Below are 27,506 nucleotides of genomic sequence, written 5' to 3'. Positions count from 1 at the left end.
GACAGGTGATGCTCTTCTGCTTTCCTGGGGTTATAGTGTGCAACCCTGCTCCATAAATTCTAGAACCCTGGATACTGAAAGCAGAGTGGTTATGACTCCTTCCTCATTGATTTTGGTGGACCGGCTTAACTTAAATTTAGCATAACTTTGATGTGTGGGGTGCAGCCCTACTATCAACCTGAAGTTGACTGTTTTAATCAAAAAATGAGTGTGTATTACCAGGATTAGGTAAAAAATGGAGCTACTGTTTTCAATGTTTTCTGCAAACAGTAAGAGAAACTAAAAAAAAAACAAAACAAAAAACACATAGATGGATTCAGATGGTTCTCAACCGAAGTAGTCCCCATCCTGTACCTAGCCCAGCACATGGTGTGTAGGACTGAGCATATGTGCAGCCCCATGCAGGAAGGATGCTGTCTCTCACCAACTGCTTTTCTCACAACAACAAATATTTACACTGCAGTACGAGAAAGACAAGGAGCTACTGGAGAGGGTCCATCAGAGGGCCACAAAGATGATTAGGGGTCTGGAGCACCTCTCTTATGAGGAGAGACTGTGCTAGATGGGCCTGTTTTAATGTAGAGAAGACTGAGAGGGGATCTCATTAAGGCATATAAATATCTCAAAGGCAGGTGCCAAGAAATGGTCACTGGGCACCACTCTATCCAGTGGTGGCCAGTGACAGGACGAGGAGCAATGGCCATGAACTAAAACATAAGAAGTTCCACCTAAGCATGAGGAAGAACTTTACGTTGAGGGTGGCAGAGCAGTGGAACAGGCAGCCCAGAGAGGTCATGGAGTTCCCCTCTCTGGAGACACTGAAAACCCATCTGGACGAGTTCCTGTGTAACCTGCTCTAGGTTGGCAGGGGGGCTGGACCAGATGAGCTCCAGAGGTCCCTTCCTCCCCACTCCCCAGCCCGCTCCAGGGCTCAGCCCTAAGGCGCGGTTCACAGCCCCAACCCCGGTACATCCCGTGCCGGCTCCCCGGTCCCTCGCAGCCGGGACCAGCGGCGCAGGGAGCCGGGGGGCAGCGGCGAGGCGGAGCCGGGCGCATGTGACCGGCGGCGGGGGCGGCCCCGGCGGGGCTGAGCCGCCTCGGCGGGGCAGTGCGGAGCGGCGGCGCGCCGGGGCATGCGGAGCGGCCGGGCCCCGCGCAGATGATGGCGATACGCGAGCTCAAAGTGTGTCTGCTTGGAGTGAGTAGAGGGGACCGGCGGGTCGCTTCCCCCTTTCCTTCCTTCCTTCCCCACGCCGCAGGGAGGGGGCTGCGGGAGGCGGGGTGCTCGCCGAGCTGGGGAACGCTCCCAGCCCCCGGCTCCCTCTTCCCGGGGGGCGCCGCGACTCCCTGTCCCTGTCCCGGCCGGGGCCGGGGGGGGCTCGGCTGCGGTAAATTCCTCCACGCCGAAACTTGGCAGCCGCGCACCGAGGCGGGGGGAGGCTTCGGTGGGGGCTTTTTGTTGGTTTTGTCTTGTTTCTCAACTTTTTAAAAGTGAGAAGGGCGGGGGGGGGGGGGGGAGGGGACCCTCTTTTGAGGGGCCTCCCCGCAGCGCTTCCCAGGCGGGGCGCGGAGCCGTCTCCCCGCCGGCGGCCGCGGTGACATCGCGGCGGGTCTCCCTCCAGTGCCCGATCCCCGAAGGTGCCCGGGAGGATTTCCCTGCCCGCCATCCCCGCGGGTAGGGGAGCTGTGGGGTCTTGTGGCCTCGCCGAGCCCCCGCAGCAGTGGTGGGGAGCGACAGGGAGAAGAGCGGCAGCGCTGCCCACCCTGGGACGCTCTCTCGGGTGGTTCCTTCTCCCGGGGCTCGGTCCCATCTCACCCATGTGCTGATCAGTGCTTTGTTTAGTTTCTTGCCGGGGTTTATTCAGACCTTCTTTAGCTCGGCTCCTTACAGGAACGTCCTTTCTGCCATTCCTTTTTTTTTTTTTCTCCCTTCTTTTTCTGCTCTTTTGGCGAACCCGTGCGTGCGTTTCACATCTGGAACAGCAATGTGCTTAGCTCTGCAGTTTGGCTGCGCCTGCCCCCTCTCTGCCCGGCACCCAGGGAGCTTAGCAGCAAAATGCACCCACCAAGTTGGGACGAACACCTCTGGAGAGCAGAGCCATCTCTCTTGACAGTAACTAGCAGAGCATCACTACTCAGTTCTTTTTTAAAATCAAACATCTCAAATTACTGGGTGCGAGTGAGGCTGCTTTCAGGCCTATATCTCTATAAACATTCAGAGAAGCTGCATGAATGAAGACTTTTTAGGGTGAATTCTCTTTCATGTACCATCCAAGAGAGTTGTAAATTTGAAAAACAAACACAAATAGACACTCTGGTTCTCTCTGATTTGTGTTGACTCTTAGCCCAGCAGGAGTGGGTACCTTGCCCTGGAGTAAGTGCCAGGATGCGGTGCCAGGGTACTGGAGAGTTCAACCCAAAGTATTTGGCAGCAACCATTCCTCCTTTCCCGGTTAGAATTCCTGCCTTCAACTTTTAAAATGGCACAGTGACAAAAATAAATGTGGTTTACACAAACATGAAGAGTCTGTGGTAGAATATGTGGATGTGTCTTTATTTTCTTCCCCAGCAGAAAATGTTGTAATTTTATGAAGTGTCTTGTGGAATGAGATTCCTCATGGCTATTATTTACTGCTGTTTTGTAACATTTAAATATACTGAGGGTTTTGTAGGGCAACTGTTTACTTTTTTACGACAGGAAAAGAAACCTATAATGCAGCTCTGTGTTACTAGGAGTATGCAATTACTATGTAGATTCATTAAAATGATAGGGTGGCAGTGGTAACACTTAGGAACATGTGCCTGTAGTTATAGTAACTTAATAGTTAGTGAGATGTTCCTTCCTGAGTTTTAAAAGGGCATAGTCCTAGAAAACCATCTACTTTGATCACAGACATCTCATTTACCATGAGAATTGGCACCATTTTCCCAAAAGAGAGGAGTCCTTCAGATGATGAATCCTTTTGAGAAGTTCAGACAGATTTTCAGAGCAGGGAAGCTCCATACCTGTCTGTGTGAACAAATGCATGCATTAATCTTATGATCTACTTGAAAGCTAGATGGCAACTCAAAAATGCATTTTCAGGTCTACCAAAAGAAATCTTGACAGTTGTTTTTTTGAGTAGGTCCTGGGCCTGGTAGGTTAATCTGCACTGTATCTAGTAGATCCCCTAATAATCAGTCAAGTCTGGCATGTCCAAGTCCCAAGACTTGGATTTCTTATCCTTATTAGAAATAGGAATTAAATCAGTTTGTAAACCTGTATCCCTCACCGCTTCTGAACAAAGCCCTAGGCTACACCTCTAGATCAGACAGGAGGATCACTGATGGTCTCTGGCCACAAGGTGTGCAAAGGGCCTGGGCTTGGGCTGTTTATGCCTGTTTAGAATTTCCTAAAGGGGAAAAATTGAAGCTGGCGCAACATTTGCAAAGCTTCTCCAGAGCCCTATAAGCTACTACAGTGCTCCAGGGCCAATGCGTGGCCCACAGCCATTGCAGTAGAGATAGGGACTAAGTTATCGGCTCCTGAATGTTAACTCTGTATTGCCAGGGGGAACCTGGCCTGTAATTTTTAGCATAATGTAGCAAAATGGGCATTTGGGTATCTGCATATCACTTCCTCCTCCTTCAGAGTATCTTGGGGTTTTTAAAACTCTGTGGGTGTCATGGGAGTGATTTAGAGCAGCCTGGAGTAGTGCACAGGACATGGGACTTGTAGATCTTGAAGGAGACTCCAGCAAAAAAGGAATGAGAGGAAATCTGGGGCAGTGCAAGGCTAGTTGTGAGTCAGTCTGGAAGGCAGGCTTTGATGGTCGCGGGGCTCTTTGAGATGAGATCGTTCCAGCTTGCTAGTGGGCTGGCAGGAGCAGTTTGCTTCCCTGATTGTTTAGTGCTGCACAGCCTTAGGTGCAAGAGCTACGGAGGTGTAGTTTAATAGCTCTCTTTAGTATGTTGCCAGGCAAGTGTCCTCACGCCTGCTGCTAAAACTACTTCCTCCAGTAAATTATTGCTGCTGGGCAATGAGGTATCTGCATGTGGAAAGTGTTCATCTTTGTAAGTGCAAACACTCGAGCTCTGCTCCAAGTCCTGTCTTGTCACGCCAGACTCTTCCTGGTCTCTCAGTTGGGTGGTGGTGTTTGGTCCCAGCAGTTGTCCCTGCTTCTGGGACTGAACAAGTTTTAGCTGAAGTTCAGACTATGCAGTGGAATGAAGTGCAGCTCCCACCTGACTTGCATGGTGTTTCTGCGTGGGCACCTTGTTGAGGGGATGAAGGAGAGAGGCGCATAGCGGGGCTGGTGTGTTCCTGAGCCATGTTTCAGTGCTGAAATGTGGCCTGGTGTGCAGCTGCCAGGTTTCCTAATCTGTCTGTGGCTGCTAAGTGCCCTGTGTCTCAGCTCCCAACATTTTCTTTATGTGGACTGGAGGAGTGATTTACAACTCTCTGCCAAATCTGACATAATTGTGTGTGGCAACTGCAGAAGAGATTGCCAGGTTTAGGACTAAGGCAAAGTTTCTTGTCTTTGTCACTTCCTGAGGAAACTTTGACAGCTCTTCAGAGAGACTTTGGGAAGTGGCTTGCTAACTACCATCTGAAGTGACCTCCATTACTCCTTTCCTCTTGTTTTTGTTTGTTACATTTTTGTGTTGTGACTGTTCATCATGGGACCAAAGGAGTTAGGTTGGAAGAGGCTCAGAGGTCACCCCTTGTCCCTAAAGCCCCTTTCATAGCTTTCCTAATATATGTTTGACTCCTCCGTCCTTAAAAACTCATGATCTTCTCCCCAGGGTTATGTCCCAGGGCTTAATTGCTCTTACTGTAGAAAGTTTTTCCCAAACATAGTGCTTTACATCTTCCTTGCCTGAGACTTCATTCCTTCACCCTCTGTTTGTGTTTCCATTTTCTTGCTCATAAGAAGTCACTTGCTGGCATGCATTCTGCTAGCGTGAAAATACTGTCTGAAGCTGGTAAGCATACATTTTTAAAAGGAGAGACATATTTCCTCTGTGGAGGAGAAGGAGGTTTTCTCTGGAGTTTCTCTGCAACTGAATCCCATTTGCTAGGTGTGGAGAACAGTTTATTGCCTTTGAGGATGTCCTGTACCTCGGTGTGCAGCGTCTGCATGCGGAGGCTGTGGAATTGAGCTCAGAATTGTTTGATATTCAAAGTAATTTGGAATGTGATAATAGTTTTCTTATGGAGAAGATCTCTGGTTTTCTTATCTTCATGTCATGGTAATGTAAAACTCTGGATTCTGCTGGATGGAGAACAAATTCCTGTAGCAGAGCATATGCATGCATCAGACCTTTCAGTGCAAAGCTTAAGTACCCACTCTTCTTCTCTAAGTAGCTATGCTACTGAACATATATGACTGGGAATCTTTTAGTTTATGTTGGTGTCTGTGAAAGACATAAATTATATTTTTGTTTTGACTCTAAAATATTTGTTATTAGTAATGCTTTTAAGGCCTAAATGTCCCAACACAGATAGGAGCACTGCTGTTAAAAATGAAACTGCACCCCTGGATGGGTTGTACCAGTTAAGGACCTTTCTTCCTACTAGATATGTGCAGGGTGGCCTCCATGTTAAGATGAGCATCCTGCTGAAGACAGTAACACTACACAGTGCAGAAGCCACAGGTGCATCAACAGCTGAAGGCTGTAGCCTAAAACAGAACAAGAGGGACCAAAGTAGAGCAGATGACAAAGGTGATCATGAAAAGAAGAAAATGGTACTGATGAAGTGAATGTATATAATCTAAAATGTCAATTTGAGAGGAGAAAAGATTGACAAGTGATTTCCCCCCCCCTTGTGTTAATGGTTCATCATCATCTACTCATTCAATTGTATTTTATTATGTAAACAGGTAGCTCTATCATGAGAGAAATTTTTGAATCATGACTGCATGGCTGTGTGTCTTGTGGAGTCACTGGTTTGAAGTGTTCATCACTGCAGCCTTTCTATTAAAGGTGCCCTCTCATCTGGTTCTCTTTCCTAGCCACTTATGTTTATGCATTGTAGTGAAATACCAAATCCCTGGGTAAAACTGAACAATGATTTTAAGTTCATGGGGAACTGAAAGACGGAGAGACACACAGCTGCCTGCATAATCACCATTTTCTTGGGAAATGGTTTTCTTAGTATTCTTCCCTGGTGAAGAATAGTCTGAAATTTCCACTTAATGTGTGCCCATAATTCTTCCATATTTCTTTGGCCTTCTTTGCCAATTTTAAGAACTATGTACCATGATACTGAAGTAGACTTGGACTGGCAATTTTTTTTTTTAATATTGCATCAAAATCCAGTTATGCACCAAGTGAGAAATGCCTTTTCTCTTGTATCAATAAACAAGTGTCTTCAGAAGCCTAAATAACCTTTTTCATATTAATTTATGAAATATTTAAATGGCTACAATCAGATTTTTTGCAATACATACATTGAATATGTAGGTAAACAATTTCTGAGAATTTAACCAAATTCAGGATTTTATATTGACCTTGACCCTGTTGCTTCCCTGCCATAGCTACAAAACTATTTTATTTACTAATCTCTTCCAAAAGTTTTGTGTGGGATTGCTTAGAAGAGCAGGGTGGATTTTAACTGTAACATCCTTCTAGGAAAAGGTGAGTATGGAGGCCACACTCTGCTTTTGTTTTCAGCAGCACAACCAAGCTGGATTTCTGAAGCAGCAGAAGGCGGAATTTGAAGCATGTTTTACTTTCAGAAGCAAAGCCTCAGAAGGGGAAGCTTGTTACTGCTAATCAGCTGGGCAGCAGAATACCCGTGGCTGATGCCTGTTGCTGCACCTGATCAGCTCCCATCCCTTGCTTGTAACTTGCCTGTTGAATGAGTCCATGCAGTGACCATCGCTCAGAAATCATATGCAGGCTGTAGTTTTATTGTCTCTCAAATTCTGTTTATTTCTTTTGTTTATAGTGTTGTCAATTGTTTTGGTTTTTTTGGTTTTTTTTTGTTTGTTTGTTTGGTTTTTTTGGGTTTCCCCAGCCCCTTGCTTCAATCCCTCTTTTTGATTTCTGGATGAAAAATTGTGAAACTTCTTGTTTTATGGTACTTCTATGGAAAAATAAAACCTAAATTTTCTTTCTACCAAAATAAGGAAGTTGAATTGGTGATAAATTGCATTCTTTTTCACACGGTTGAATGCAGTTTTAGCCCTACTCAGTGAAGTAGCTCTGAGGCAGGCTGTGTGAAGCAACCAGAAACTCTGCATTCAAGTGAAGTGTGGGGGAAAGAAAAATCTGTCATTTTCATCAGATGGTTCCTTTTAACTGGCTTAAGTCAAGCCATATTAAAGGTCATTTTGAATTTACATTTAAAGTATGTTTTCTGAGACTCTGGTTGATGGTATGACTCGTTTCTAAGGTGATAATTTGACTTATTGATGGGACGTGTTGCAATTACAGTGCAGTTGAGTTGCCTGTGGGCAACGGCCTCTGAGTCTGCAGGGCCTTTGCTTGTGCTAGTGTTTATAAATTACGGTGCTGGTAGGTTTTGCTTGTGTTGGGTTGTGTCTGAGCTGGTTATGATGTGGGTGCTGCAGTCTGCAAGGGTACAGGCTGGATAGACATTGACATACTCTTCCTAAAATTTCTCAAGCTAATTCCTTGTTGAGAGAAGCATTTACAGGGAGGTTGGAGCCACAACCCTGCTCCAACTGCACTTGAACACCCACCTTTTCTGTTCCCTCCCTGCTGATCCTTCTTTCAAGTGCCATTTGCCAAGTCTTCAGCTCTGTTGGACCCTCCAGGGACTGCTGTTGATCTTGGATTTCCTGGCCACATCTCCGTTCAGATAAGATCAGTACAGGCACCATTTTTTCATTTCCTGCACTGCGGTTTTGAGGGGAAGGCAGAGGGACATGTTGAAGTGAACACAACTCGCTTTAGCAAGTTTGCACTGTTAGAGAATCATACAGTGGTTTGGGTTGGAAGGGACCTTAAAGGTCATCTACTTCCAACCCTACTGTCATGGGCAGGGTTACCTTCTGCTAGAGCAGGTTGCTGTTGACCCCACCTTCCCCACTGTTCAGGTGCTGCCTCAGAAAACTGAGTGCAGGGTAAGTTGTTTCTCCTCAGCTTCGGTGGCTTGCCAGGCCCCACCGATGGGGAAGGCTGTGTTTGGGATTGTGGTTTGACTGCCTTGCCGTCATCTCCACCTTTATCTGAAGGTCTGGGTCTTTCTCAGCTCATGTTTTTCTCAAGCTGCTTCTGAGGCCAGCAGAATGCCCAACACATGGATAGATACCTGGAGTTACCTTCCAAAAGGGTTGAGAAAGGAGGTGGGAAACTCTGTAGAGTTCATCTACCCACAAGCTACGTACAAGTCCTACTTTCGTCCGGTGCTAATCACACTGATGGGTTAGAGCATGCCAATGAGTTGGATCATCCCACACTTTTTGGAGAGGGCAGAGCAAGCCTTCTGTGCTTTGCTCCTCGTTGGGGCTTGTCATGTCCCCCACTACCCACTGATTGTAGACTGGGGGCAGCTCATGTGAATATAATTCTGCAGCCATGGGACATGTTCTTCCAAAATAAATGAAAGTAAAATATGTTTTTATTCTTATAGAGATGTTTTTCTTCTCACTACATACCTTATAGAGGCTGGGTAGTGGTGTAAGGCTCAAGGTGAAAGGAAATTTTTTAAATTCCATCTCGACTTCTAAGATGCCAGGAAAGGGGCACATTTCAGTTTTCTTCTGAAACATCTTGTACATCCTTTCCGTGAACGCTTGCTGTTTTGAACACCACTGCCAACAGACAAATCCAAGCTTTAGAAAGCCGCCAGCGGAGGTGGATGGGAGGCTGACTCGGAGCACAGCCTTGTGTAAGCAAATGCCAGTGGTTTGATTTACAGTCTCTGGCCTTGCAGGACTGCCCGCGAAAGCTGAGCAACAGGCAGTGGAACAAATGCTTTTTATTTTTGCCTAGTTATTTTTAAACATAAATGCTAGTTAGTGCCTGGCTTTTATGTTTCTTGGAGGAGAGGGTAGAGAAGTTATGGTTTTTCACTTTTTGTTTTGGCCAGAGTATGTTCTTATTTGGGCAACATGTGGAAGCACATGTGCATGAAATCCAGCTACTAAATACTTCGTGTCCCTGAGTTATTGTTTCCTCCTTTGTCAGCAGAGTGACAGGATGCTGCAGAGACGTCATCGGGTGTCCTGGTTGGACCCGTCAGCTTCTGCTGGGCACAACTGCAGGGGAGCATAAAAACTTGTGAATGACAAATATCAGGCATTTACAGGAATTGACCTACAGTTAGGGTCTCTCTGAAGCAGCTTCTCCTTTCCTTTAAAGCCTGTCTACAGAGCCAAAATGAATTAGAAGAGATTCCTAAATTGGGTTTAATTCTGAAAAAAATAAATTTTTTGGCCCATTTAATTCTGCAACAAGCAAAACCTAAGTGTTTATAGGACCTAATGGTTCATCAGCAAAGCTGTGCTTCTGGACAACAGGATGTGTCTGAAGTCACTTGCATGCTCACTGGTGACTTGTGAGATACAGCAGGCATTGGAGTAGCTTTAACCTTTCTCTACCTAATACTTGTAGTTAGTAGCTGTTACCTTGTCTCCAGTATTGCCATTGCATGAGTTTTCCAGATGTACCCATTTCTTAATTGTGAAGCTGATGCTGGGAATTCAGCAACAGAAGAAAAATCCTTAGGAATTTGGTCAGCTTCTGGTGTGTGCCAACACCGGGAAGCTGTAGTAGGGATCACCAGACTTACCAAAGGCTGATGTGAAAAGCATCCTTGAGAGATTTCCTCAAATGTAGTGTGGTGTCACACTAAAGCTCAACTTGATTCTTGTGAATTTAATTAATTTTTAACTACTCAATTTAAGGGAAAGTATATTACCACTATGGTTGGTGGTTCAGGATTTAGAAGCATATTACAACTGAAAAATTTAAACTGTTTGTCACTGTGTAGTCTTTGTTAGTTAGCCTCCCCCCCCAGCCTCTCACTGACTGATACATACCAGTACCAGCCTGTAAGGGCACACTTCCACTTTGTGGCTGGATAAATCTGGCAGTTGGTTAATTCCTGGAGGGATTTAGGAAATGAGAAAGAACGGATTCGCTTTCTTGAATAGGAAGTCCATTATCTTTTTTTTTTCCTTTCCTTTGTATGCTAAATATAAGTATGCCTATTTTAAGAATCATAAAATCAACACTTGCAATTAATTTTGTTAAAGCTGATAGGAACAGGAAGCAACCATCCTTTGGCCAGAAGTTGTTCATGGTGCATAATCCTTGCTGACTTCAACCTTCTCAATACTATACAGACAAATTGACTTTTAGGATGATCATTTCTTGACTGTGCTACAGCCTTTTTTTTTTCCTTACATTATCTGTTTAAGTCAGGAGTTTTATTTTTTGGACAATATTGCTCTTGTGGAAAATTCAAGTAAAGTTGAACTTGGTTTTTGTCTCACTTTGCTTGAATGTCAATAAAGGATCATTGTCTTAACTGTTACTCCAGCAGTGGAGTGTAGGTTGTCTGAATAGTCCTCAGAGTCAATTGTTCTGTCCCTTGATATTTTTTTTCCTGCCTTGGATATTTTCCGATGTTTTTTTCTGCAAGGTGTGCTTGAAAAGAATTATTGCGTGCCAGGGCATTAGACAGACAGTCGGAACATGTTTTATGTGACAGAAATGGCAGTTGCATAAAACCAGGTAACATAAATTTGATTTAAGATTGTATTACTGAAACCCTAATCTGAGTAGCATCCTTAAGCATATGTTTGATTCTAAGCATTAGGGTAATCCCCCTTCAGCAGTGTATCAGAGTACGTCACTCAGCCTTTGCTGAACGGGCTAAACTGAATCCCAAGCTTAAAGCTCAGCATGTGCTTTAATGCATAGCTGAGTACAGTGCTGTGTGGAGGACAAGGTAAATAGTTTAAGTAAATTATGTATTTGAGATAAGACAGCTCGTGAGTGATTCCTGTCATTTAACATTAAAAGCAGATAAAGTAGCTCAGTTCTACCTCTCCTTGGTTTTCAACATTTGGTAGGCTCTTTGGAAATGGTGCCTTATTTGAGCAGCTATTAAGCTAACCCAAGTAGCCAGGTTTGCCTTCTCCCTTAGGCTGATGAGGGGAAAGGCAGGAGCTCTGGTAGGATCTCATTGGCCAATAGAGATGTTTTCCTCAATCTCTATACCTGTTCTGCCGTGTCTGGGATCTGTGGGAACTGTGGAGTCACTTCCACATGGTCCCAAACACTCAGGAAGTGTGTTTAGTATCCAGACAGTCTGTGCTGGGAGTGACTTCTCAATACCTTCCGTGTGGCTCAGTCTTTTCCTGCTTTAGAGGAAAAGATCAAATACTCTTCTTCTACTCCCTTGTCCTTTGAGGAGATGTCCTTAAATGTACTAAACTTCATGGTTTAGCATTCCAGTCAAAATGCTCCCAGCGTGTTTTCAGTTGAGATTTACAAAGTCCACACACTTCTGACCATTTCTGGTTTCCAGTTTTTGAATGAAGATGAGAAAAATTGGCTGGGTGAATAAAAACTTCCTTCTTACAGTTGTAAGTTAGATACTGATTTCCTACTTATTTTTGGGTGGAGAGAAGTATAATAATAGCAACAAAAGCTAGTTTTGCCCATTTTAAGGGCTTTTTCCTAAAATACTGAATTTCATGGCATTAGAGCTACCATCTTTTAGGAATTGCTGGGTTTCATATCCAGGGAAATCAACGGGAGGTGAATACATTCAAGATGTCAACTGCTTAAGGGACGCGGCCTTGTGCTGATAACGTCTTCCACTTATGAACCTGTTTAGTGCAGACAGCTTTACTTTTAGTAAGTTCACAGCAGCACACAGTAAATCCACAGCTAAAAAAATTTAGCCCTAGGTCTTATTATACTGTGCTTGCTGTTATCTCTTCTGTTTACTTGCATGGGTGACAGAGGGGAAAGCACCAGGTGGGTCTTTATATGATGCTGTTTAAAATAAGTGGTGATGCTTACTGAGTTAGGGAAAACTTTAAATCCAGACAGTAGGTGAAATGAACATGAAATCACTATTGATCAAAGTTAATTAAACCTAACAGTTGGGTAAAAAATGTCTTAACACAGATTTGGGTTTATGCAAACCTCTGATTGTCCATTCTCAGCCCTGCACATCAATTGAGGAAATGAAAGCCTCCAGCTTCAAGGATTTTAGACCTCCCCTTCATGCCACTTAATGTTCACATGGATATATATTATCTATGTGTCATTTGCAGTTAATGGTAAAGAATGGCAAATTTTAGAAAATCTCAATTTGTCCCCTTCCTCTGATATCCCCTGGAGAAGGCACATGTTTTAGTGTGCCTGGAAGGCTGATGGAGGCAGATTGCCAAAGGCTGCAAGTGGGCTAGCAAATTTATAAGAGCAGCCTGCAAAGAGGGTGCCTTCAGTAGCTGGCCAGCCTTTAGGCTGCTGGTAAAGGAGACTAGCTCACACCTTAGATGGTCATTGGAGGCTACTGATTTTACAAGTTGTTGTGTAAAACAAACTGATAAGCTGAGGCAGAGTTTCTGGCAGTAAATCCAGATATGAAATCAGTCCCTCTCCCACCCTTGTAGAGTTTCCTGAAGTTGCTGGTGTCTGGCTGCCTTTGGACAGTTGTTTGCATCTGGTTGGTAGATGACATACCCTGTACCAGGGCTCTGCTAATTTGGAGCCAAGAGTCAAGGCCATGAGACTGGTTCCTGTTTGTTAGCCAAAATGTTAGTTTTTATAGTTGCCCCCCCTGAAACTGCCTTCTTGCTCTCTGTTGCCTGTTGCTGCAAGAGAAGGGATCAAGCTTTCTTGTCTCCAGGACTGAAGTTTTCAGCTGGTGTTTCGGTTGACACTCATCATTTATGTGGCTTTTTTCTTCCTCTTTGGTATGAAATGCAGTAATAAGTTTCAGATGGGCTAGTTACAAATTGGGAGGAGTATGTCTTAATGTTGAATTGAAGAGGGCTTATTGAGCTTGGATGGACAAATTTGAAGGTAATTAAGCCCTTTTACAATTTTTTCTGGCAACCATTTTTATATTAGTGAAACAGTAAGCCGAACACAAGAGCCATTTTGTCAAATGCTGTACCTAGTCGATGTGCATATATTTGCTTGCATAAGAGCCACTACCTTCATTTAATAAAAGAAAATGACTGTTGGCACTTACAGGCAATCTGCAATATGAATTATAATGTTTGGATTGGAAAATGAATTCCAGACTGGCTGGAAGGATTTGAGTATCTTCTATATTGGGACAGGAAAATAAATTATTTTGGTTTTGTATTTACTAAGTGTCACTAGGAAGACTGTATTTTGAAATTATGGCCCCTAATGATAGGATTTGACTACAAAGTGGCAGGGTGTTGGAGTACGGACAGAAACTTGTGTCAAACAACAACTCAAGTCAAAGATTATCGCCTCATCATACCATTATTTTGAAAGTTTCAGCTGCTACAAATATATGTGGGGAAGGTTCACTTAGGAAAAGAATTTGGTTTGGAAAGAACAACACAGAATTGTTTATCCTATTTTTTGCTGCCAAGCTGTACTTGAAAACAACATTTGTCAGGATGCTGTTGCCTAATGTGTTTACTGAACCATGAAAACTTCAGGTTATTTATGTATTTAGTCTGAAAATTAAATTTAGTTTCGCTGACCACTGCACTGTGTAATGGGGATGAATGATATTTAACCAAATTGTTATGCTAGTGTGTGTGCATATGGCCAATAGAGATAACAGCCCCTGCAATCAATACTCATTATCTCTGACAATGTGAGGTACAGTGAGTTGTGTGTTACTTCCCTTACCTAATTTTTCGAGTTCAGGGCCAATTATCAGGATTTCTAAGTAGATATTATTCACATAATTTTTTACTGTATTTTTAAATAAAAATTTATCTGTGGGAAGAGTATTACATCAAGTGGATTTTTGTGATTGCATGTATATTTTGAGATAGAGTGGGTAGGAAAAGGATAGCTGTGTGCAGATGTTAAAACATCTCCCAGATTTGTCCAGAAAATAAACTCTGACCATTGGAATTGCAAAAATCCAAGTATTGCTTTCAGTAAAATTGCAATGGAATTAAAGCAGGACTTGCAGTTTTTATTTATTTTTACTTTGGCTTTTTTTAGCTCCTCCTAGTTGAGGTTTGACTTGTTGGAGAAATCCGTGAAGTTTGCTTTTGGTTCCTCCTTCATTGGTAGGGGGAGGATCATGAGATGTGACTGTGACCCATCTGTGACACCAGCAGTAGGAATGTTCCCATGGTAAACCAGGGAACATCTCACCTGAAAAATGAAGTGGTGAACATTGAAGAGATCATACTTAAGTGTTTGTAGTGGAGCTCAGACTGGAAACCAGCAAACTGGTAACAGGGAGGTGTTGTTGAGGTGAACTGGAGTGGTAGGATAGCATACCATGGATTGTGGGTGTGAGGTTGCTCAGAGAAGCTGTGGATGCCCCATCCGTGCAAATGTTCAGTGCTAGGTTGGATGGGGCTTTGAGCAACCTGATCTAGTGGAAGATGTCCCTACCCATGGTGGGAGGGTTGGAACTAGATGATCTTTAAAGTTCCTTTTAACCCGAACCATTCTGTGATTCTACAACACACTTTCTTGTCACAAGGCATCCGTCAGGGTAGGTTTGCCTGCTGGACTGTGTTGTTCCTTGGTCAGGAGGATCCTATGATCCAGTGATCAGTAAAAGGCAGTTAGAGGTACGATTTTTCTTTGGAGATATGATTTTTCTTTGGATTATAGTGACTCCATAAATTGCCACAGCTATAGGTCTCCTAAAAATTAACCGAAATCATTCCCTCTGTGGCGTACAACATTGTTGATACTGTGCAGGTTTAGGGGTGGGGGTGGGTTTTGTGTTTTTTTTTTTTTTCCCTTTTTTTGTTCATTAATACAATGATTTATGTGTGGTGTATGGGTATCCCTTTGCAGCTGCCTTTGCCACATTCACACTACTCATTGCTGCAAAGGGCTCCCCAAGGTGGTAACAGCAGTGGGAGGAGCCTGTGATTCCTGAGGAAGGTACTCAGGCACTCTTCTTTCCACCTCAGTCTGTCTCACCTGTCTAGTTCTTTTAACTCTCTCCTGCTATCCTTTTTCCCTCCTTACCCAGGCTTTTGTTTCCCAACTTGCTCTAGCAATTTAGGCAGTGGTCCTTCCTCCTTTCCTCCTGTCCCAGCATGGCCAAGTTGACTGGTTCCCTTCTCCCTTAGTCCCAGGAGTCACCAGGTGGTGCTATTGCCCAATTAAATGCCCTCCCTTGCATTGCAGCACAGTCCAGCCCTTGTAGAATGGTTTGATGGTGTTTGGTTTTGTGATGGAGTGTTCTCTGGTGGGCAGCTGTGTCAGGTAGTGCGAGGGGTCTTGCTTCTTGCCATCTGTTCAGTCTTGAGTCAGTTTTGTTGATGCAAAGTTGTTTCCTGTGGCTTAATCAGCCAGTGCCTTGTTCGATGATGAGGTCCCCAAAAGACTGGACTGTTTCTACACAGGTTGTGCCTGCACTGTTGTACTCAAAAGCTGCTTTACTGTAGTGTAAAGCATGAGCAAGGCTCACTAAGGATATCCACAGGCTTTGCGCTGTTGGGTCTGCCCCTGCAATCCAATGGGAGGGTTTTTTGATCGTTTGTTGGCGTGTGCTGCTAGTTCAGAGCAGATTTGTGTGTGTATGTGTGTGAGTGACTGTTTCCATGAAAGGTGCTTCTCCTGTTTCTTCTTTCCTCCTCTCGTCTTATTAGCCATCTAGATTGATACCACCTTATTTGCAGCTGCTTTTTATAGAGATCATGCTCTTACTTGAAACTATAGAGGCAGTTCAAAACACGGAGTTGAGCATCTTATGTGCATAGCTGATGCCCCCAAAAGCCACTATTTGAGATGGAGTGCAAATAAACACCAAGATCCTGTCTTCCTTTTCATCAGGCTAAGCAATTCTTTCTCCGCAGCCGCCAAGACCACATGCTATCAAGGGCATAAGAAATTGATTGAGATTCTGCTCTTTGATTTCAATTTACAATCCTCCATTTCTCTTGGCAATTCAGCTGCTGCTCTGAATTTGATAACTTGTGTGCAAAGGGGAAGGAAATGTGTAAGAAAAGACACAGAATTAGCTGGAAATTTGAAGCAGTTTCTAAATAACATTAGCAAGAACTGCAGGCTGTTATCTTTGCTGTCCACACTCAGGGTAGCATGGTGGTGTGGTTAGCTTGCACTTGGTATGATAAGATGCAGTGATAAAGCATATATAGTTGAATTACAGTACAGATTTGGGTTTTGGTTTGGTTTTGATTTTTTTTTGTTTTTACTTAACCAAGGTAGATGAACTTTAAAAATTGCTAAGTTGAATATTCCAGAGGTAGGTTGGCTGCAGTGTTAATTTGTTGTTATTATTTTTTAATATATTCTGCAGTACAGATCCAAGTACAGTTGCTGTTCTTGGATCACCATACAGAGAAAGGAACTGAGGTAACCAGAGTACTGACCCACAGGCTGTGTTTTCTTCATCATTGCATTTCTATTTTGCCTTATGTTTTTAATTTATTTATTTTTATTCTATTGGAATTATTTTAAAGAATAGCTTTGAGGTTATTATAAAGAATAGTTCTGTTCTCCTTTTCTCTCAGTAGGCCCCTGTCTCATAAATAAAGATCACTTTATACTCCTGTGCCAGCTTCATAGCAGAAGAGTTGGCAAGTTGTGAAAGAGCAGCATGGTTTGTAAGTGCTGGCTGAGTCAATGTACAGAAGACACATGGGCCGTTTTGAGTTTTCTTGGGTAGTAGATAGTTTACCTGACCACTAATCCTGCCTCCCACTGCTAGTGTGATGTAAAACAATGATTTGTTCCTTACTGCTGATGTAGTGCCGTGTCAGTCAGTCAATGGGCTGTGTACAAAGGAAGGATAGCTCCCCTTCTGACTAGGTCTTTCCAGCACTGTCTCTTACCTTCTTTCAAGATAATGTTCATTCTCTCAAGTCCCCACGTTTGGAGAAACCTTTCCACACCTGGAGTCAAATCTTCAGCTTAAATTAAAGGCATACCTACTAGCAGCCAGATTAGAGGGAGCTCTTTAGATGAATCCTCTTGAAAACTGTGTGCTTGGGGAAGAAAGGAGGTGTGTTACGGCTGGTCCGCTCATCTTGAACTTCTTCACATCTGAAGGACAGGATGCCATCCAGAAGGACCTGCACAAGCTCAAGAAGTGGGCCCATGGGAATCTCATGAGCTTTAATAAGACCAAGTGCAAGGTGCTGCACATGGGCTGGGGCAATCCACGCTATCAACACAGGCTGGGGATGAACTGATTGAGAGCAGCCCTGCCAAGAAGGTCTTGGTCATGCTGATGGATGAGAGGCTGGACATGAGCTGACAATGTGCACTTGCAACCCAATTATTAAATTATGTCCTGGGCTGCATCCAAAGCAGTGTGGCCAGCAGGGCAAGGGAGGTGATTCTGTCCCTCTACTCCTCTCGGGTGAGACCCCATCTGGAGTGCTGCATCCAGCTCTGGCATCCCCAAGACAGGAAGGACATTGACCTGTTGGAGTGAGTCCAGAGGAGGACCACCAAGTTGGTCAGAGGGATGGAGCATCTCTCCTATGAAGAAAGGCTGGGAGAATTGGGATTATTGAGCCTGGAAAAGAGAAGGCTCCGGGGACACCTAATGATGGCCTTCCAGTACCTGAAGGGAGCTACAAGAAAGATGGAGAGACTTTTTACGAGAGCATATAGTGAGAGGACAAGGGGAAATGGATTCAAACTGAAAGAGAGTAGGTTTAGGTTAGATATGAGGAGGAAGTTCTTTGCTGTGAGGGTGGTGAGGCACTGGAACAGGTTCCCCAGAGAAGATGCGAATGCCCCATCCCTGGAAGTGTTCAAGGCCAGGCTGGATGGAGCTCTGAGCAAGCTGGTCTGGTGAACCGTGTCCCTGCCTGTGGCAGGGAATTTTGAACTAGATGATCTTTAAAGTCCCTTCCAACCCAAACTTTTCTGTGATTCTGTGATTCTTCAGGCTGCAGCTATGATTGTCCGTGCCATCAACCCAGCATGAAGAGCTTGAGATTGGAGCTCTAGTGAAGACAGCAGGATAATGCCAAATATTTTGGAAACACTCTAGGAAAGACTTTGGTTTCATATATTACATACACAAATATATCAACACCTTTAAGAAAGTGAATTTTCTGCTAACATTAGCTATAATACAGACATTAGCTGCTCTTCAGTATCTCTCATCTCTGGCCAGGCACATCGCTTTGGAAGGATAATAAAGCACTTTTGGCCATCAGTGCTTGCTTTTGTACTTTATTGTTCGGCAAAGTCATGGTGTTGCTTGAGGGTTTTGGGTATGTCTTTGACAGAAGTAGATAATTGGAGAGATTGTAACTAATATTGCAGTCTGGGGGTGAGGGAGGGCTGGAAATATTCTTTTTTGTCTATAAGAGAGAAAAGGGATGCAGCAATATGTTAAAGTATATTTGAAACTTTGGCATTAGGGTGGGTTTTTTGTCTCTAAAAGATTACTGGGCTAGGATCTGGTGGAGAGCAATGGACCTGTGACAGTGAAGATGAAGAAACTTACTAAATCCAAAGAAGCCTACAGAACACCAGGACAAATAGGACTGTGTTCCTTGGCTTCAGGTATGGTAGATATTGGAGCAGCTGTGCCGACCTGAGTTTAATTCCACAGGAGGATGTATGCAGGATGTGTCTGAAAGGAAACCACATGCTGAATAATCACACTGGTGAGAGAGCCAAAACTGGTAAGGGAGCCAAAACTGGTAAGGCAGCAGACATTTGGCTTTGGTGACTGGCTGGGAACAGGAGAAGTGGACAGGCCGTAGACTCGCTTCAGCTCTGAGGCAAAGCAGGTGGACAGACACTGTACGTGTTTTGCTGACGGATATGGACTGAAGGAAAACAAACCAAGAGAAGGGGTCAGATGATATGTCTTACATTCAGAAGTGTATTGGGTTTCTGTGGCAAGGTTTTGGTTGGGGGGTGGCTACAGGGGTGACTTCTCTGAGCAGCTGCCAGAAGCTTCACCAAGTCCTGTAGAGCCAATGGCAGCCAACTCCGGGACAGACCCACTACTGGCCAAGCCGAGCCCATCAGCGGCGGTGGCAGTGCCTCTGGGATAACATGGTTTAGAGATGGAAAAAGCTACTGCACAAGAGCAGATTGGAATAAGAATGTGTGAGGGCAACAACTCTGCAGACACCAGGATCAGTGAAGAAGGAGGGGGAGGAGGTGCTCCAGACGCTGGAGCAGAGATTCCCCTGCAGCCCGTGGTGCAGACCATTGTGAGGCAGCTGTGCCCCTGCAGGCTGTGGGGATCTGCAGTGGAGCAGGGATTCACCTGCAGCCTGTGGAGGACCACACGCTGGAGCAGGAGCAGGTGGATACCTGGAGGAGGCTGTAACCCTGTGGAAAAGCCATGCTGGAGCAGGCTCCTGGCAGGACCTGTGGACCCATCAGAAGAGGAGCCCACATTGGAACAGCTTTGCTGGCAGGACTTGTGACCATGCTGGGGACACACACTGGAGCCGTCTGTTCCTGAACGACTGCGGCCCATGGAAGGGACCCACGCTGGAGCAGTTCGTGAAGAACTGCACCCCATAGGAGGGACTGATATTGGAGCAGAGGAAGAGTGTGAGGAGTCCTCCCCCTGAGGAGGAGTGAGAGGCAGAGACAATGCTCTGGTAGGGAGCAGGTAGAGGAATTGGGAGTAAAGTTAGGCTCAGGAAGAAGAGAGGGGTGGGAGGAAGGCATTTAAAGATTTAATTTTTATTTTTCATCATCTGACTCTGATTTGATTGCTAATAAATTAAATTAATTTCCCCAAGTCGAGTCTGTTTTACACATGATGGTATTCGATGAGTGATCTCTCTCTGTCCTTATTTCAACCCACAAGCTTTTTGTTATATTTTTTCTCTCCTGTCCAGCTGAGGAGGGGAGTGATAGAGTGGCTCTGGTGGGCACCTGCTTTCCAGCCAGCATCAGCCCACCACAGGAGGCCAGGTAGCATTAAGCCCTGACCATTAGATATTTTTCCATTTTAAAACAGTAGGAATATACAGGTGGTATTGAAGACACCTATAAATACCAAACTCAGCACTTGACTGTCTCTTAAAGCACTTAAATAGCTCTTTGTTATTGTGCTGTCTGAGTACTTCACAACTGTCACTCTTTTACATCCCTGTAATGCTGTTACAAGGTAAAATCAAATAATTATTTTCATATAACAGCTAGTGAGCTGAGAACGACAGAGCCAAGAATTCCTGTGCCAAATGCAGTCCTTGAAGCACTAGAAGGATTGTGTTCTGATATAACAGGACTGACCTGGTTGTGGGTAGAACAAGCGGCGCGCTTCTATGTGTAGAGGGAATTAGGGTTTATCTAATTCTAATGCACATCAGAGGAAATAGTCTGATTCTGTAGCTAATTTGTGCTCCACAACACCAGTGTTGGCCTGCAGTTAAACTAGCAATTAGAAATGACATGTAGGTTGTTTTACTGTGGGATAATTGACACAGACCATCCTAACTTTATGAGAGCAATAAACTAACGTAAAATATACCTATATTATATTACCATATATTATGAGTTTAAAGAAGGGCATGCAACAAAAGGAAATGCAGATAGAGATGTTCTTGTAAGTTTCACATGTAGCCAGATGACTGAAAGAGCTGTGATGGTTCCTAGTGAAGTGAGATATTGCAGACTCCAGCCAGGGTCAGCCCGCCACAGGACGCCAGCGGTGGTCATCCTCCCTCTCGAAACAGAGTTGCAGTGAGATCCGTGGGTTTGTGCTGGCATCTTGGGCAATGTGGTCCCAGTATTCAGTGTGATGGTTGCTGTTCATTTGGCAAGTGCCCTTCACACAGGAAAGTACATGATAGCACAATGACACTCCTGGAGGCCAACTCTGGTTCCAGTTCTTCCCTTTCAAAAATTTGCTTTGCAGCTGAGCACCCCTCAGATTGTTGCAGAAATTCCTTGAAGATCACTGGTGGTATAAGGCCACAAATTTTGTAAATTGGAATTTACAAAAATCATTAGTGTCCTGAATGAGATGTGTATTTTTTGGCTGCAGAAGTGAGGCTTCATAGCACCTCTATCTGCATCTCTTTGGTTCAGGCTGAAGCCTAAGCAGTTCTGTGTTGGTGAAGTGGCTGAGAGCCAGCATATGAGTCTAAGAGCTGCTCTCGTATTTTCATCTGTGCATTTATGCAGTGGTAGCTTTGCTTACTTGATACGTGTTGCAGATGGAAAAATTGAATAAAGGTGAGAAGCTATTTGCACTTCTTCCTAGACACCACTCCACAGCACATGGCTGGGACAAGCCTGACACTTGGCAGATTCAGTTCAGTCCCATGGGAGTCTCTGAACCTAGGTCTCCTGAAAGTTTTCTCTCCTTACAGCAGTGTTTGCAGACAAGTGAGTGATACCCACATAAAGGGAAAGCTGAAGGATGTGTTTAAGGTTAGTGAAAAGTTTATTGGATAGAGTAATTCTTGGATTAAAATACTGCGCTTGGACACTGCGATCAGGAATCTGTTGTGCATAACTCTTCCTTGTATGTTCATACAGTTGATAAAAATCCAAAGGCAGTTCCAGATGCTCTTCAAGCTGCCTGCCACAGCCTTCCAGAGCAGCTGTAGCTGGATTAACAAGACATGGAAAGTATTGCAATGCTACCTGCATTCGATCGTGTGAGTAATGATTAAAACGTTAAAGACAGTCATACAGGACTAAAGCAGGCTGCATATTGCAAAGCTTTAGTTCATTTTTCAGGTTGTTGCTTTTTTACCTCCACTGGAATTTAAAAGGCAGCCATAATCCTGTACTCAGCCTTACCTCATCACATGTCTTCGAGTTAAGAACCGGCATCTCTGAAAGCATTGAAGATGCTGGTTGGATATCTCAGTGCTACATGCCAGGCCTTGCCCGAGGAGTGACATTCCTCCTAGACACCAGGCTTGGCCAGAGTTGAGCATACATTTCTGCTAAAGCCCAGCTATAGTTTACAGTGCAGGCCTGGCAGTTTGTTTGATGATAGCTAATAAAATGCAAACCATTTAGCAGCTCTGCGATGTGATTACACTGCTGTGAATTTTCAGATTCCATCAAAGTCCTGCTGAGGCTAATGGGAGTGGACCAGGGTGATTCAACTGTAAATCAAAAACTAAAGCATGGCCAATTCTGACAGTGGAAAGAACAGCTATTTTAACGTGCAGATGCTGAACTGCCAAGTCAAAACCAGCTGCGCTTTACAGAGCTACTGGAATGAAAGGTCTCTCTGCATTTGCATTTTTTGTAAGACTCACTGATTATTTTTCTTCCCCAAAAGTTTAAACCTTGTCTTTCTACCTCAGGTTTGGCTGACAGAGGTTTTCGGTGCCTTTTTTTGGTATTATTTAAAATATCAAATGCACTGATGAGGAAAGTTTTCTCGTTTTTGGTAATTTTATACCAATTCAAGTGTTTTCATCTGCATATCTTAATTACTCCAATAATGAAAGCACTGCACTGAGCAAGGCAAGGACCTCTCCTGTCTCTCTGCTGTAGCACTGGCAGGAGTCAAATCATTGAAACAGAGAGGAGAATTAAACTTGGGAAATCTTAAACATAAACTGGCTCCTCTGTTATTTTTCAGTTAGTAATGAACCAGCCAAGAGGTTTGTCCAGTGGTGCGAATATGTAACAGGGAGCCAGGAATTGTTGCTTCTCTTAGAAAAGAGGAACAGCCAGCTTCCTCTCTGAGCAGATCCTCTTCCAGGAGAATGGGACAGACTTTTGACTGCACCCTTGTTCTCTATGTTGGATCAATCCTTTTTTTTTTCTTTCTTTCTTTTTTCCTTTTTCTTTTTTTTTTAATTCCTTTCTCTGTATCTGAAAAATGACACAAAGTATTGCTTTCTGGCTGATCCCCTGAGTTTCATCTGTGAGCAGCTTTGTAATTCCAGCTCTATTCCTACTGAAGAAGCTATGCCATGAGAGGCTGCCTGGGAGTTGTACTAAATCAACCCTGGCTGCATTGGTCACACTCTTTTTCTCTTGATTGGGCATCCTCAGAGGAAGGGTTGAACTGCCAAATTCTTGTGGGGCCTTTGCAGTTAGGGTAGTTAGCAGGTAGCTTTTGGGGAGCCCCAGCACAAATGGACTCGAAGGGGCAGTTGCATTCCTGCTGTGAGGTGCAGGAAAGTCCTGCTCATGGAAGCAACATGAGCTATAAAATCAGTTTCTTGCTTATAGGAAAGGATAAAGACTTGTTACTTCCAAATGTTTCTCATACTATTCTTCAAATAACATCTACTTTACCTGAGGGTTTTTTTGAGAATGTAGTATTAATACCCTCCATGCTAGGGCTCATTCATCTCCTGATCTCTAAGACTAATGTATGTTAAACTTCTGCCTGTAGATTGTCTCAGTGAATCATAGTTATTATGAGAAATGTTTTGAAGAGACACACCTTTTTAATTTGTAAAAATTTATGGAAATCGAAATACTATTGATTGAATCCTGGCTTTGTCTAAGCTGGTGGGAAAACTTCCATCCTTCTGGAGGAGCTGTGTGTTGGATCCCTATTTTACAGAGATCAGTTCTCCATTACCTCTTAATGCAAATTTTTGTGATGCTACAAATACTCATTTCCAGGGTATCTCAATCTCCCTTTAAAGCTGAAATGGGAAGTTAGTCATGAGATCTCTGGTGGTTACAAGCCAGATGTTCTTTTTTTTTTTTTCTTCCCCTTTACTTTGCAAGTGGAAGGACTGAAGGTACTTTCTTCCGTATGTTCATTCTTAGTATGCCATTTCCTCATGAGAAGTGCTGTCTAGGGTTTTTGGTTTATTTGTATTTTCAAAATCCTAGAATCATAAAAGGATTTTTACATGGTTTATATAATTTTACACATGTTTAAAAAGCCCTGTGTGTTAACATAGCACAGAAAGACTCTGCATAGTTAACACTAAAAAAGCTCTTGCAGCAGTGTACATAATTATAGGGCTGCTGTTTAGTCATCAGTCACAACATGTGTGGATTTTTTTTGTGAATTCAACCTTTATTCCATTTCAGATGTAAAAAAAAAAATTACACGAAGACATCAGTTTACACAGCACAATGGGGCTTGACCCTGAATCTATTAAAAGCTATTATAATATCAAGGCTAAAGAGCCCAATCAAGCTGTAAGAACCCAATCAGGGATGTGTTTGCAGGGTAATCTACCTCCCTTCAGTTTGGAAAAGTGTTTGGAGGACTAGGCCCTATGCGCAAAGATATCAATGAGACATCCAGATTTAAATTAGAGCTAAATTTTTCTGCATTAGGTTTTTTTTCCAGGATAAATGCATTTGGAATGATGGGCAGAGGAATATACCAAATGCCTACTTGTAATGGGAAAATGGTTTTCTTTTTTAATATATTGCTCATATCAAACTTCTACCTGTTTGTTTTTTTTTTAATCTTCTTCTAAGATGCTGCAAATCCATCAGAAGAAATCAGAAACTTGGTTGTTGTTTGCCTCTTGTTTGCAAATGAGTTGCCAGCAGTCTGTGTTGCTGCTGGCTTGAAATATAGTCTCGTCTCCTTTACAGTAATGTAAGCTGAGAAGAGCCAAGTGGGGTGGTTCTCCGTGAGCAGGAGTGTGGGTGGAAGCACTGTTTTCTGTGGCATGCTGCTCTCCATTCTGGTGCTCTTAAAATCCTCACGCCTAAATCTGCGGGTAAGGGTTTTTAAAGGAATAGAGAATGTGTTTTCTAGGCTTAAAGAATAAAAATCTGAAATTAGTCATGCTTGCTTGGTTCCTTCTATTTATCAGAAACATCTGATACAGTTTCAGATTTTCAAATCCATTTTGCTGACCAGTGGGAGATTCCGAAGTTGTAGCTACTTATTCTGGTGAGCTAATAGTGGTTCATTTACTGTGATTACATTTCTGTTCCTTTCCTTCCTCTCCACCCCACCCATTTTGCTTATCTCACTACAATGTGGTTTATAACTGATATTTGGAAGTGTGCTACCAGACTTACAAAGAAGAAAGGAAAAAACCAAAACACGGAGTTGGTCCCATGAGCGACTGGTAAACACACCTTGATTCAGAATAATTATTTTATATTTATTTCTTTCTTGCCACTTCTTTCATGGATTGATATGCTCTTGATCGTGATGAGTCAGTTAATATGGTACTGAAGCCCTGGATTTCCTCTAGATGAGGATTTTTATGTAGAATTGCAAGATCTGTTCCTTGAAGTGCAGTATAACTCCTGAAGGCATGTTCTCAGTTTCTGAAACTTGTCCAATCCAGTCATCTCAATACCGCTGTGACCTTTTACATCAGCCAGAATGCTATTCCTTGGTGTATGTTTGATGTTATAGCTGTACCAACATGGAGTAAAACAAAACAGAAAAGCAGATTAGAGGGGATAAAAAGCTGGCAAATAGCAGAACTTTTGAGAACTGGAAAAATAGCTCATGTATGCCTGAATGTTACCCAGGCATGTTCCTTGATAAGTCTGTTATAATCTTTTGAAGAAAAAGAGAGAAAACAAGGAAGATCATCTCCATCAAATGTTAGAAAAATGGATTTATGTAGAGAAAGACCATATAGTAAAGTACAAAGTAGCTGGTTGCAGGAAAGATTTATTCAGCCTTAGCAAGGAGGTTAAATTTTGATGCACTGCTGAGAAGTGAATGCCCTGTCTATTTCTTTGAAGCAACAATCCTGCTTTCCTTGTCTTCTGTGAGATTGACTTGAAAGGTAGTTCCCTATTGTTAGTAAAAGGTAAGGTCTCATTTGTATTTTTGAAGTTGTTGTATAATGTTCATACAGCATGATTTGCTTTGCTTTCAGGCGGGTGTCTTGTTTGATGGGTGTTAGTATGGAAGCGTGGACTGAAAAATGTCTGAGTAGTTTTAAATCCCATGATGGAATGATAATCACTGGCTTAAGTAGGAAGCTTTTTCTATTTCGCTTCCTTCCCCTCTGTGCTCTAATTATACTCTGGTAGCAGCTCCTTTGTATCCTCCAGGCAACAAAGCAGAAGGTGGCAGTGCTTGTTTCGACTGAACCCCCTTGGTGCAATAAATTGCCTGGCTCCTGGAAAGCACCAGCCACTGGCTGCAGCAGTGATCATCCTAGAGATGGGTTCACTTGTGGTCCAAGTCCATTGGTTTCACTTGAGTTACACCAGGGGTAAATTTAGCCCTCTTGATAGTCCAAGCAACCCCAGGAGCAAAGTGTAAGAATGCCTTTAAGCTTCTGGAGGGCTGTTGGTGTGCCTGCCACGTGCTTAAGCTTAGCTGTGCTCATTGTGAGCGAGGCGAGAGCAGTAGAAACTTTGAGAGTTCCTTTAACATTAGCATGAATCATTAGTGAGAGCCACGAACTGAAAGATGAAGAGGTAAGATGTTCCAGGGAAATGAGCTAAGCTTTAATCCATGCTTGTGGATGTCACGTCCCTGCTGGAGACCAGGCTCCTCTTATAATTGCAGTTGCCATTCTGAGTGACCTGTCAAGGGAGCTGAAGGAATCAGATGAAACTAAAGCATCATGAGGTCACAGGAGTCAATGCCTGGTTTCAAATGCAGTGGCAGAAACTGTCCCCACAAGAGGGTAATGTAATTCCTTGCAACCAGTGGGTGATAATTCTGGTTGCTCCACACCATTTAAAATCTGGAATAATAATTAGATCCTCAGTTTCAGTGTAGAGGATTTTTAAATTTTTTTTTTAATGTGTTCTGCCATCCTGGTGTAGTAATTATATAGAGATGTCAGCTGGAATTGATAATGAAGGCAAAACTTGATAATAGTAGCAGGATGTGTTACTGCTATTGATCAAAGACTACAGGGCTGTTTTTAAACACTGCTTCTCTCTTTGATCTTTATTTCCTATTGATTGAACAGAGTAGATAAACAACCGTCTATGTAGCATGAGTATTTATTATGGCTTTTAAGCTGACTAAGGACAGCTTTGAATTAAATATGAGAGTTTAAAGGATGGTTTTCTAATAAGGACTTTACTTGGTGTGACAATACAGTTGCATTTAAGCATGGTGAAAGAAATCTAAATACGGGCATTCTTTTTCTTTCGTACTCGAAAAGAACGTAATGCAAAATTGATTACAGGAAAGGCAAAGGTACTTTTTTAATATGTAGTTGTGTGTGGGCGAAAGCTGCTTTTCTTTTTTTTTAATATACAGTTATGTGTGAAGCGCTCTCAAGAAACTGTATTATCTTGTCTTGGCACTTTTTGAGAAGTTTGTGTGAATTAGTCATGTCTTAAAATGTGGATGCAAATGAAACTACCAGGTGCAATCTGGTAGTTCTGCCATCACTTCAGTGAAATTAATAGAAAACTTTCCCTTGACTGTTTAATGAGTTAGATTGGACCCTGGGCTGTCATTGTTAATGTCTTGGAAAGGTCAAGATCGATTTCCTGGCATCTTTTTTGTTTCTAAGGAGGCTCTTTGCAATTCTGTGGAAGAC

The 27,506-nt window shown here is 43.3% G+C and overlaps 1 protein-coding gene across 1 annotated transcript in view; it reads left to right on the top strand.

The window, feature by feature from the left end:
• The first annotated feature begins 1,054 nt into the window (after positions 1-1,054).
• RAB31 (RAB31, member RAS oncogene family) overlaps positions 1,055-27,506 on the top strand; it is a 66,931-nt gene continuing 40,479 nt past the window's right edge. Inside the window, exon 1 of the mRNA XM_051774066.1 lies at positions 1,055-1,198. Coding sequence (XP_051630026.1) covers positions 1,160-1,198 — 39 coding nt within the window. The 5' untranslated portion in view covers positions 1,055-1,159. The remainder of the gene's footprint in view (positions 1,199-27,506) is intronic.

Source organism: Manacus candei, unplaced genomic scaffold (genome assembly GCF_025592945.1).
Source record: "Manacus candei isolate 608988 ecotype Guabito, Panama unplaced genomic scaffold, ASM2559294v1 h1tg000008l, whole genome shotgun sequence".
NCBI classification, from domain to species: Eukaryota; Metazoa; Chordata; class Aves; order Passeriformes; family Pipridae; genus Manacus; species Manacus candei.
Note: the sequence above shows the minus strand (reverse complement) of the source record. Positions and strands in the feature narration are given on the sequence as shown.